We start from the raw sequence: 12249 nt of genomic DNA, 5'->3' as shown, positions 1-12249 counted from the left end.
AGCCAGACATGATCCAGAGAGCGTCATCCATCACAGGCTGGCTCAACAGCCTCAGGGAGAAGGGGCCCTCGGGGCAGATTTTAATGGGAGTTTGGTGGGGTGGGCGGGGGGAGGCAGGGAGAGCATTCCAGAGCAGCAAGTGTTCTCTGGATGCAGAGTGCAGATTTGAGCAGTAGCGTATATTCATTTTTTCAACCATGCACATTTACCGAGCTCATATCCAAGCAAGGCACAGGGGGTAGCCCATCCTTGCTCTCAGGGAGCTCCCAGTCTACATGGTGAGACAAGGGCTGATGGAGGCTAAAGAAGGCAGTTTTTAAGAGGTGTAAGGAGCATGATGCACAAGGGGAAGGTAAGTCCTGAAAGTTCTGTGTCCCTTAGGAGTGCGACAAAATCGGCAAGAAACCCGCTTCATTCTGTGAGCGCTCCAAGGCCTTGCTCAACTTCACTTTCCTGGCACAAGGTGCTCAGCGAATATTTGGAACATTTTCTCAAGGACTAAATGAACATACAAGGCGTCCTACAGGGACACTAGCTGCTTCTGGAGGAGCCCCTTGGCCACCCCAGCACCACCACCACTCTGGAGGAGTGGCTGGACGGGACTGGGAAGGTCTTCTTGGAGACCATGATCTTTGAACAGTATCTAGAAAGATGAATAAGGCCTTTTCCAGGTAGGTAAGATGAGGAAGGGCAGCCGGGCAGAAGGAACAGTGGGTGCAAATGCACGGAGGCAGGCACCAGAGAGCCCGGAGTGTCCGGCGGGTGGTTCTCCCATGGTGGAAGGTAGGGACATGAGGGTTAAGCACAGGCAGATGATGCGGCTGGCGAGGGGGCAGGGGCCGGGTGGAACAGGACCTCGGATGCCATTCTAAGGAGTTGGGCTTTTGCAAATTACAGGAGGCCCAGGAATTTGAGGGGTTTAGGCAGGGCAGGGATGTGGCCACCATGTGTGTGGGCTGAAGCAGGGGTACCACCAAGGAGCATGCCTAGAGACTCTCGTCAAAAGTTTTAGGGTGGCTATTACCTGGGCCCCTGCTTCTCACCACCAGAAACTCAGGTTCTGCCTCCCAGACCTGGGGAGGAGGGGTTATCTCACATGTCCCTACCACAATTCACCTTAACAGCACCCTACGCTACTTGGCATGAGGGAGGGAGTCAACAGCTGGCAGAGCAGGGAGCAGGTGCAAAACTGCTCTGAGCCAAACTGCCAGGTGTTACCCGTGTGCCTGAGTGACCCCCAGGCTGCCAATGCTGGAGGCCCTCTGAGGTCATCCAACTCCATCCTCCCATTCTGTGGATGGGAAACCTGAGGCCCAGGGAGGGAAGCAACCCGTCCAGGTTCTCATGGCACAGACAGGACCAGAATCCAGGCCCCCTGGGCTCCCAGTCTGGTGTTCTCTCCTCAGATAGATCTGCTCAAAGTTGAGTCCTGCTACCGCCCCAGGTCTACGATCTGCCGTGAGTTACTTAGCTGTGCAGTTTTGTCATCTGGAGCATGGTGATAAGAACAGCTCCCTTCCGGGGTTGTTGTGGGGATTAGATGAGACAATGCACGCCAAGTGTCTGCAGCTTGATGCCTGTGGGTAGCGGGTGGCCAGGTAGAAGGAACTGTTCCTGTTCTCGCCCCTTGGGTTTCTGTTTCTGCCCCGAGGCTGTTACCCCACTGCCTGTCTCTGGTGGTGGTGGTGCTGGGGTGGCCAAGGGGCTCCTACAGCAGCTGAACTGGGGTGGGGGCACTTCTCAGATGGTCATACCTTGGCTTGATTGGGTTTAGGGCAAATACTGATTGAAAAAAAAGCAATCTTTGGTCTGGGTGACAGCCCAATCATGTGTTCTTTGGGATGACAAAGTACAGTGAAAAATACTGAGAGAAGTGCAGGTGTGCATTTTTGCACGAGTGGGGTGACTTTCCCAGGCAAAAGGACTTTCCCGTTTACAAAGGGGGTTCATGGCAGGATTCCTGCAAGTCACCATTCTTCTCAGGACTCTCCCTGAGGACTCAGTTTCTCTGGCACGACTCACACCAGCTTTCTAGTGAAGAGCCTTCTGCTCCCCGTTGTCTTGCCATCCCTGCCTTTCTTGAAAGATTCCCTTGAGCTCTGAGCCGAAGCAGCAGAATCCTGGCATGGGAAGAGTGTAGCTGCTTATAGATCGTAAGACCACCATGATTTTATGTGACATCAAGAAAGAGAAAGAACTGCCAACTGTAAATGAGATGCAATTGATTGGGGAAAAAAAGCCCCAATTTCAGAAATGTTAAGACATGGGGAAAAAAAAAACCCCAAAAACCCGTGCATTAGAATCAATGTTTGAGAACCAGAGTCAGCTGGACAGGTTAGTTCTATCGACAAAATGAGAACATACAAATGAGGGCCAATCCCCAAATGATACCTGGGTTAATATTATTTAATGATTATTTTTCCGTTGTGAAAGAAACCAGTAATAAACAGTCTCTAGAAGGACGGATGCGGGTCTGTCTTGTTCAGCACTGGATCTCCATCACTCTTAGTAAGTGTCCATCCAGTATTTGTTGAATGAATAAACAAAGCAAAGCCACATTATAAGACATGTGGCAAACCCAGAAAGTGAATCATCCAGAATTCCCCCACTGTGGGTATTTTGTCTTATTTCCTTCGAATCTTATTTCCTTTTATGAATATGCTCTTTTATATGTGTGTAAACATAATGTATTATTAGATTTAGCTCCGGGATGTGTTTTTGTATTTCTCTATTAATATGAATGAAATGTGAGATGAGACAGTGCGGGAACACTTTGAAGACTGTGAAATGTTTAACCAAATATCTTATTATTAGTTATAATAACCATAGCAATACTAATATGAATGAAGCTGATTTTCTGAAAATCTACTTCAAAGCAAACAGTGAATTGGTCCTCTGAAGCTGGGAATCTGTTCTGTCCCTGATCACCACGGGAGTCCCTCTTTTTCATGTTGGGAAGAGAAGGAGACTTAAGGGTTCTGAAAAGACGTCAACTCCAACTTCCTACCTGGCCTAGAAGCCTCTTTGGTGTCACTGATGGAGAGTTGGTGAGGATGGGGGACGACTCAGCACATCTCTTGGGACATGACTGACAGCAGCCTGCAGAAAAATTCCCTTTTTCCAACCTCCGCTAGCGGTGAGACGAAGTTACCCTGGGGGTTTCAAAGGAGGCTGTTCACTTCCTCTGCATGTTAATAGCAGTGTGGATGCCAGAGGGGTGTCTGCACAGGTAAGTCATTCATGATCAGGGTGGCGGTTACATGCAACAAACCACAGAGTCAGATCTGCCTTGGACAATTTTCGTCAAAACTTCACCATTCGATAGCCAAAGCATTCATGCGCACGCTTATCAGTCTAACCCGTGCCTGGTTCTTGGAAGGGCGGTGGGTTGACTCACAAAACATGCACAAGGGAGGATGGACAGATATTCTCTCCTTGACCAAGCTCTAGCCAGGCTCTTCTGTGCCCTCTTCTCCACTAGGCTTCAACCCTGTCCTACAGAGACCCGGACAAACCCTGACACAGTTTCTAGCAGCTCAAAGCCAGATCCATGGGGTGACCTCAGCCTCCTCAAAGTCCCTGCCTGAGGAAACTCAAGGCTGTCAAAAAAATTTACCATTTCTGTTAACAGACACACATGACTGTATCTAGAAGAGATAAACAACAAGGACCTACCGTACAGCACAGGGAACTACATTCAATTTCTTGTAATAACATGTAATGGAAAAGAATTTGAAAAGAAAAAAATATATATGTACGCCTATGTAGAACTGAATCACTTTGCTGTACACCTGAAACTAACATTGTCAATCAGCTACATTCCAATAAAAAATTAAAAACACAAAAAAGAATTTACCGTTTGTCCCCACCAGTACCTACAGGTAGGGCCCCGTCTCCCTGAGTTTGCGGAAGGAGAGGAGCCTAACATGGCTCGGGTCCAATTAGCAAACTCAGGTGGGTTTCCTGCGGACTGTTGTAACGTTTCATTTCCCGGACTCTGCTCAGGCGCCCTCTCTTCCTCCCACTTCCCCCTTGTTCTCCCTTTAAAATGCCAGGTGCCTTCTGCACAAACCGAAGTTGAGTTCAGTTCATGCTGAACCCTCTTCCCTATTGCAATAGTATATGACCGATTAAATGTGTCCTTGCTGCTTTAATGAGCGCCCGGCTTTGTTTATCTCTGACAGTATTCAGAGGCTGGCTGTCACATCCAGGCTAACAGCTTGGGCTCCGGGCTTTCTGCACACCTTGACCTGTTAGTCTGCGTTCTTATTCTTCCTGATTCAGATCCTCAGCCCTAAACTTGGCTCCTGCCATCTGCTTCTTGCCCTCCCTCTTTGTCCTTAAGGATGGAGTTTTCTGGTTGCACCACTTGGCTCCCACCTTGCACACTCTTGCACACTCCACCTCGGCCCACACCACCTGCTTCCATCTTTGGGGCCGTAGACGCCGGGCCAACCTCCCAGCCTCCTCTATCCCTGCCTCGAAGCCGCCGTCCCTCCCGCTACGTGCTGCACTTGGAGGTTGATCTTGGCCTTTGGCAACCGCCCAGCTGTAAGTACCGGGAAAGTTTTGTGAGGTCACACCATTGATGCTGTCCCAGAGAGTCAAAAAGACAGCTCGCTGAGAGACGTAAAACCAGTTTCTCATACAGAAGATCGCTTCCTAAAATGGCTAAAGAGCTGTGATCAGTCCTGGATGAAAGATGATTTGAGCCACATTTTAATAACAAGCTGAGCCCCCGTGTTACGTGTGTACCTCTTTGCTGACCATTCCTTCCTGGTTCTCCCTTCCTCACACCCTAGAGCCGGGCTGCCTACCCCTCATTCACTGAGCTCAGTGCTCCAGGCCTCCCAGGGCAAGTTGTCTTGGGTGATCTGGCTTAGAACTTCCTCAGAATCACAGTCTCCCCAGTTTTCATTCTAGGCACACCAGGAGATAAGAAGGAAAAAGCCTCCTGATGTCTCTCTGCAGTCCTGCTTTGAGACCTCCGTCCTACTGAGAATTTACGGAAGTCTCCCTTCTGAGATGCGAAACCCACGTCAGACACGAGGCTGTGCCCGTTCCTCGCTCCACGGACACACAGACTGGATGCAGCAATCCTGGCTGGCCGGGAGCGTCCCAACCCCCGGCACTAAATCAGAAAGGAAGGAAGCCTCTAAAAGCTTCCTTCCACTTAAACCCCATTACCGGAGGGTGATGGCCCGTCCCTGTTCCTTCTCGCAGGCCACTTTGTGTTGTATTAACACAAGTGATGAAACATATCCAGCCCCGGTTAGCAGTTTCCCTTAGTATCCGCCGTCCTCTCATCCCACCCCTACAAAGATTTTTTTTTCCCTAGAATGATTCGTTAAAAAAAAAAATCAACCAATTCAGTGAGAAAGAAAAGTAAGCTGGGTTTCCCCAGCTTTTTAGAAACGGACAGGTGGTGCGGGAGAATCGGGTTGCAGAGGTCAGCTGACGCCTTTCTCCCATTTCAGGGCACGTCCCTTTAGCAAGCGCAGCCCTGCTGCACCCTCCTGGGTGGATCCAGAGCCTCCCAGGAGTGGAAATCCCATTTCGCCTCCTCACGCCTCTGCAGATGGCCGGGAGAGGCCGGGACCACCATCCTAGAGAGCCCGGGAGACTTACCCTCTGCTCCTGTGTGGCCACGAATGTCTGGAACCCTGGCGCCACCCCAAAGCCCAGCTCTTGGATGAAAGGCGGCTCAGACTGACTGTGGATCTGAACTTTCACTCCTGCTTCAAACGTCGTTTCCTCTGAAAGAACAAAGAAGGACAGAGCCACGGGTCAGTGACAACAGCTGCTCGTGGAGTCCTGGGACTGAAAAGCTCAAAGAAAGGGATGCTAGAATGGCCCACGGTGGGCAGAATCACAGCCCCCAGAGATTCCACACACCCTCATCCCTGGACACGGTGGCTACGTCACCTTACATGGCGAATAGGACGCTGCAGATGGAGCTAAGGATTGTCCTCAGTTAACCAGATGGCCCAGTGTGATCACAAGGGTCCTTATAAGAGGGAGGCATGAGGATCAGAGACCGAGAGAGAATGGAAAGATGATATGCTGCTGGCTTTGAAGGTGAAGGAAGGGGCCACAGGCTCAGGGATGCGGGCAGCTTCTAGAAGCTGGCAAAGGCAAGGGAATGGACATTCCCCTAGAGCCTCTAGAAGGAAGGTGGCCCTGCTGACCCTGGGAAACCCATTTTTGATTTCTGGCTTCCAGAATTGTAAGATAATAAATGTGTGTTGTTGCAAACTGCTGAGCTGGTGGGTAATCTGTTTCAGCAGCAATCAAATAAAACCAAAAACCAAAAAACAATGAATTCAGGTCAGTTAAGCCAAATCCTTGCTTCAGTCTCCAAAACTGTATAGAATGGGGTTATAAAGTGAGTCAAGGACCCATTCTTTTTATTTACTAACTTCTCTCCTGGACCACGAGCTGAGACGAGGAGATCGGGAGGAAAACATGACGATACAGCAGTAGAAATAAACATACTGGGCTGGCCTGTAACCCAAGTGCCTGCCCCTTGGAGCTGCAGGAGATGGGTAACTAGAAACAAAGCTTCTCCCTTTTTTTTCCTTGGCAGGAGAAATGGCTCTTGGCAGTGAGGGCTGGGGGTAGGGGGCAGAAAGGGATGGGATGGGAGAGCCTGGCTCATCCTATATACTGGCGCTCAAAATGGGTGGAGAGGGCACCTGTGGGATATATCAGCCTTCTCTGGGGCTCCTCTGTCTCACTCTCTACAAACAGACTCCAGAATGAACTTTCCACAATGCAAACCTGTGTCACTTACAAGGAGCCTCATTCCCTTAGCCCGCCCCTGTGCCCGCCTTGCTCTGGGCAGCCCTCTGCTCTGTGGAACCATGTGGTTGAACCACCAGGGCCACTGGATTGGCTGTCCCGGGTATCTGCTCCACATGGATGCATGGGTATCTCCTGCCTGGAATGTCTTTCTACTTTGTCCACCAGACCATCTCCCCACCCTGCGGAGTCAGCCCCCAGTCCCACGTATGCCTGATAAAGCCTCTGCCACATCCTGTCACGGTCCTTTATCTGACTGTCTTTTCCACCAGGGTGGAGCATCCTGAGGCCAAGTTCTGGGCTTTCTGTCTGGATCTCAAAGGTCCTGCACAGGGCCGGGCATCTAGCAGACACCCAGGGGACACCTGCTGAATGAATGAGTAAGAGATGTGTGACTCAAACCTCACTCATGTATTAATGGGCAAGGCCCATCTAGAGTCCACATCAAGGAGCACTCCAAAAGCAGAGGATGGGGAGAGGACGGGTAGATGCAGAAATCAGGGAAGATGGAGCAGGGGAGAAAGGGAGGTCAGAGGTCAAGGAGGGGAGATGTGTCAGCACTGGGGCCATAGCATGGGGTAAGTCTGGGGACGCGTTCCAAAGCTGGCACAGATGAGAAAGGCGAGGAAGGAAGAGCTGGGGCCAGGCACAGGAATGGGCAGGACCCAGGACCACCTGACAGCCTGGGACCGAGGCAGGGAGAGGGGTCTGGAGCTGGGTGAAAAGTCCAAGCCTCGGGGCACGGGGAAAGAAAGGGTTAGTCGGCAGACAGGGACCAGAGGGAAGGCCAGGTAGGGCTCTCACTGTCCAGACGGGGAGTCCAGCGGCTGAAGTGGGGCTCAGGCAAAAGAGAGCCTCGGCCAGGATTCCTTTCATAAACATCTTCGTGGGGCCGGAGAGAATCCAGGGCCATCCACGAATACCACCCCCCGCCCTGGGCCGTCCTCCAGCTGATTCAACTCCTCCATCATCTCTTTACCCAGACGGCTCCATCCAAACTCCTGCCCACACGTCCGGCGAGCCTGTGGTTTGCGGTCTATCTCTCCCATGGGCCTGGCCCTCAGGGACATCCTGGGGAGGGACTGTGGGAGGGGGAGGATGGGCGGGAAGAGGAGGGTGGAGTGGGCAGCTTCCATCGGCTGTACTTCCTAAGGTCTAAGAGAAGAGCTGGGGAGAAGCCCAGGAGCAGGAGCATAAACCGGCTTGAACGGGGGACAGAGTGGACACCCAGTGATACTGGGACACAGGGAGGCTTGTGTTTGGACGAACCGAAAGCATGTTCAGTGAGCTGTGGGGGTGGGATGGGAGAGATGCCCAAACTTGTTTTCCGGAGCTCGCTGAAGCTGTGCGCCTGCTATGTAAGTGAGCTCGAGAAACCTTAGAGCCAGGGAGACAGGCTCAAAGGGGGAACCCGTGGTTACAGGGAGAAGTGAGAAATGAGGCCTTTGTGCCAGCAGCGCCGTGGGGAGTGGGCAGAGCAGAGAGCCAGGCATGCCTGTGCGAGCGAGAGCCGCCCGAGGCGTCTCAGACTGGCTTCGGGTCCGGAAGGGGAGTTGATTCCAGAAGCAGCAAGAGCTGGCGCAGAATAAATTCCTCAAGTATTCTCATCATTACAAACACGCAACAACCGGATGGGCAGAGGCAAAAGAGAGGGACGAATGAGGTTTCTGCCCTGTTCAGAACACGCCGTCCAGGAGAACCTTCTGCCAAGATGGACCGTTCTAGAATCTGTGCTACCCAGCGTGGTAGCGTTAGCCATGTGAACCGTGACCAGTGCAAATGAGGAACTCAGTTTATCGTTAAATAAATCAGTTTAATTTCCTCCCCAGTTTTATTGAGGCGTAACTGACAAGTAAAACTGCGAGCTATTTAAAGTGCGCAATTTGATATACGCATACATACACTGAATGGGAAAGGATTCCGCCGGTCGGGTTAATTAACATTTCCGTCATCTCACACATTTACCTTTTTTCCACCTGCTTTATTTATCTTTTTTTAATCCAATCGAATTTAATGAATTGAGCTTAAGTGTGAGTAGCTACCTGTGGCCGGCGACAGTCTTAGTGGGCAGTGCAGTTGTAGAATGCCAGCTGTGAGCAGACCCCGGCCCTCTCGGAGCCTCTGGGGTGACCAGGGCTCCACCACCCTGCTTTCCTAAGCAGGTGCCCATGTGGGGTCTCTGGACTGGAGGCCCTGGGTGATTTGGGCAGGGCTCTGAGCAGCAGAGCTGTGCACATGCGTGGTCAGCCCATGACTGTAGTCCCACATCCTCCCTGACCCTGCTTTTCCCAAAGCACCACTTACTCTCACATCTCCAGATAGAGTTTGTTCCTTTCTCGTCACAGAGCTGGCCTCAGTTTCCCCCTGTGAAATGGTTCTCCAGTTTCACAGTGAACAACAGCCCGCTCCAGTCCCTGCCTGATACCCACCCTCAGGCTCCCCCATTTCCTGGACGTGGCATACTTCAGGGCAAGGACGAAGGCCCGCTTTGAGAAATGGCATCATGAAGCATGGACAGTTAGAGCCACAGGCCCAGCGCATGCACCTCCAAGGTTCCCAGACGAGAATGCACGCTGAAATCATGCAGGGAGTTCTGGGTGACCAGTCAGGGGAGCCACTCCTAGAAATGCTGATTCTGTCGCGCTGGGGTGAATCCCAGGCATCAGCACGTCCCGGGATTCTGATACGGGTTATCTGAGGCCAAACACATTTGGGCAAGCAGTGACGTAGTTCAGAGAGGGCAAGTGACTTGCCCAAGGACACACAGCAAGTCAAGAGCAGAGCAGGGGCCAAAACCAGGTCTCCTGACTTCCACTTTCTACCCCACTAAGGGTGGGGTTTATTTCGTGGGAGCAGATGTCCCGGTTCACAGCTCTGGGGCTCTGACTGGGGGTGGGGGAAAGGAGTATCTCTTTCATTGTCATATCCCCTAAGGCTCCTAGCACAGTGCCTGGAACGGGGCAGAGCTCAGTAACTGTCGAATGAAGCAAATGAGAAAGGAAGTGTCCTCTGCTGGGTCCACAGTTCCCTGCCCTCTGACCAGCTGTGAGTCTGCCCAGGGTCTGGCTGGACCCTGAGAAACACCCGCACCACACGCCGCCCAGGCGACAGGCTTCCTCCCACGAAGCAGGCTGCAGAAGGTCTCTCCCGCAGCCACGCAGCGGGGCCGCACACAGAGCAGCAGCAGTAACAATAGCTGGGACCACCCTTACAATTCTCCCGTCTCAGGGCAAAATGACATGTGCGGCCCCTCATTAAAAAAAGAAAAAAAGATTGAGAATTTCAAGAACAGCAAGAGCAAAGCATCAAACCCAGAGTGAGAGCCTCCTGAGCCTGGGTGACGGCAAAGGTCGCACACCCGGGAGGCCAGCCCTGATCACAACCCTGATGGGTGCTGGACAGAACTGCTCACACCACCTGCCTGCTCCTCTCACCACCAAATGACCCCCCGCCAAGTTAATTCAAAGAGTGCAGGCCCCTAGTGCAGCAAAGGATTGGTTTACACTTCATGAACGGCAGGATTCAAAGTCCCAGAGAGAGAGAGAGAAAGCGGAGAGATGGGGAGGTGATTCCACACCCGCAGTGTTACGAGCTCTTGTTCATGGGGACCCGCCTGAAACCCTGAGCGCTTAACAGGGAAGATGATGTTGAATCAGGAGGAGGCTGAGAGTCCAACCTGCAGAAGCCAGAGTCTACCCACTCTTTTTAGGAGCAGAGCCATGGCCAGCCAAGCACACCAGGTGAAGTCTACCCGGGGAGCATCTCCCGTGCCTGCGGAAAGGACTGGGAAGCTCTGGGGTGGGGGTGGGTGTGGGGGGGAGACGGAGCGTGACGGGCAGAATGTATAATGGGGCCGGGAAGGTACATCGCAATAAAAGCAGCTTGCATCTTTAATCTTTGCAAATTACAGGAAGCACATGGAGGAAATAAACACTGGAGAGGAGCAGGAAAAGCAGCTTCTCTGAACATCTGGAGGAATTTTCGAGGCTAAGGCAGGGGTGTGTGGGTACAAAGCAGTCATGTGTTGGATGAAGTTGTCTTTGTAACCGTGGCTAGGGTAGCTAGCCTGAGAGGAGAGGGTGGGAGGGAGGCCAGCTGTGTGGTGGGACGCATCTCAGTGCGGGGTGGCTTCTGTTTGTCCGGCTCCTCCCTCATCCTTTCCGCTCTGCTCTCTGCCCTGGGAGCTGCACTTTGGGAGGTGCTGTTGGGCCCCCTTGCTCTCTGGCTTTGGGTTGGCTTCAGCCAATGGTGGGCCCAGGTGGGAAACTGGAGGAGAGAGGAGAGTCAGGCTGGGCTATTCAGTCCCTCAACTTGATTTGCTGGGTCCCTGTGGATTAGCTGCGGGCCACCTTGAAAGGGCACAGCTCCGGGTGGGGGCGGGGAGGTGGGGCTGGGGGAGCTCTCCATTCCGACAACAGCCTTTTCCCTAGGCGTGGTCACGGCTGTCCCCACTAGCAGGCTCAGGATCCCGCCCCATCCGTACTGCCTTCCCTCAGCCTTGTCTGCACTTGCGGGACTACTCCTTCATTCTTCTTGCATTGCCCAGTCTGTGGGTGCTGTTGGTTTCCCGGTTGGATCCTGATGGGTAGAGAGGGAGGAGGCGGGAGGAGGCCCCTCTGCCGCACCATTCACTGCAGGACAGCCATTGGTTGGAGCATTCTTTGGGGTGGAGACCTCACTACCTGCAGGGGTAGCCTGTAGTTTCCAAAGTTCATCCTTGCGCGGAGTTGAAAATACCTGCTTATAGATTTTACCCCCTGCTTCTAGCCCCACCCTTCTTTGTAGGATCTGGACTTATTTACAAAACAGAAACAGACTCACAGACATAGGAAACAAATTTATGGCTACCAGTGGGGAAAATGGGTAGGAAGGGATACATTGGGACTTCGAGATTTGCAGATACTACTATGTATAAACTAGATAAACAATAAGTTTCTTCTGTATAGCACAGGGAACTGTATTCAATATCTTGTAGTAATATATAATGAAAAAGAATAGGAAAACGAATAAATATATAGTCTACGTGTGACTGAAATGCTATGCTGTACCCCAGAAATTGACACAACATTGTAAACTGACTATACTTTAAAAAAAAAAAGGTCCTAAAAACCTGTTACTCCCTGTTGAACTGTTACCCAAAGCAACTTTTTTTTTCTTTTCTTTGTCTTCGTTTTTAAGGAACACTAGCTCTTGGTGGAAAGAATCAAGGACCAAATCAGAAGTCATGGATTCAGGCATGAGACTGTCGGACGGTCACTCAGTGTCTTGAGTGACTTACTTGCTTTACCACATCTGTGAAGTGGGTCTATCTGTTAAATGAGTCGAACTGCCCTGTCCACGTCACAAGACTGTCAGAGGATCAGGGGTCAGTATGCAGGCGGTGCGCCTTATATACTATAGGATGCGGTACCCGTGTTGGCAAAGGAGATAGTTAATGTTAGGTCTTAG

The 12249-nt window shown here is 51.8% G+C and overlaps 1 protein-coding gene across 1 annotated transcript in view; it reads right to left on the bottom strand.

Annotated features, from left to right (window-relative positions):
- LOC102540751 (acid-sensing ion channel 2) overlaps positions 1–12249 on the bottom strand; it is a 243032-nt gene that overhangs the window by 56706 nt on the left and 174077 nt on the right. The window contains exon 3 of the mRNA XM_006211999.3: positions 5629–5756. Coding sequence (XP_006212061.2) covers positions 5629–5756 — 128 coding nt within the window. The remainder of the gene's footprint in view (positions 1–5628; positions 5757–12249) is intronic.

Source organism: Vicugna pacos, chromosome 16, assembly GCF_048564905.1.
Source record: "Vicugna pacos chromosome 16, VicPac4, whole genome shotgun sequence".
In the NCBI taxonomy this organism is placed as follows: Eukaryota; Metazoa; Chordata; class Mammalia; order Artiodactyla; family Camelidae; genus Vicugna; species Vicugna pacos.
Note: the sequence above shows the minus strand (reverse complement) of the source record. Positions and strands in the feature narration are given on the sequence as shown.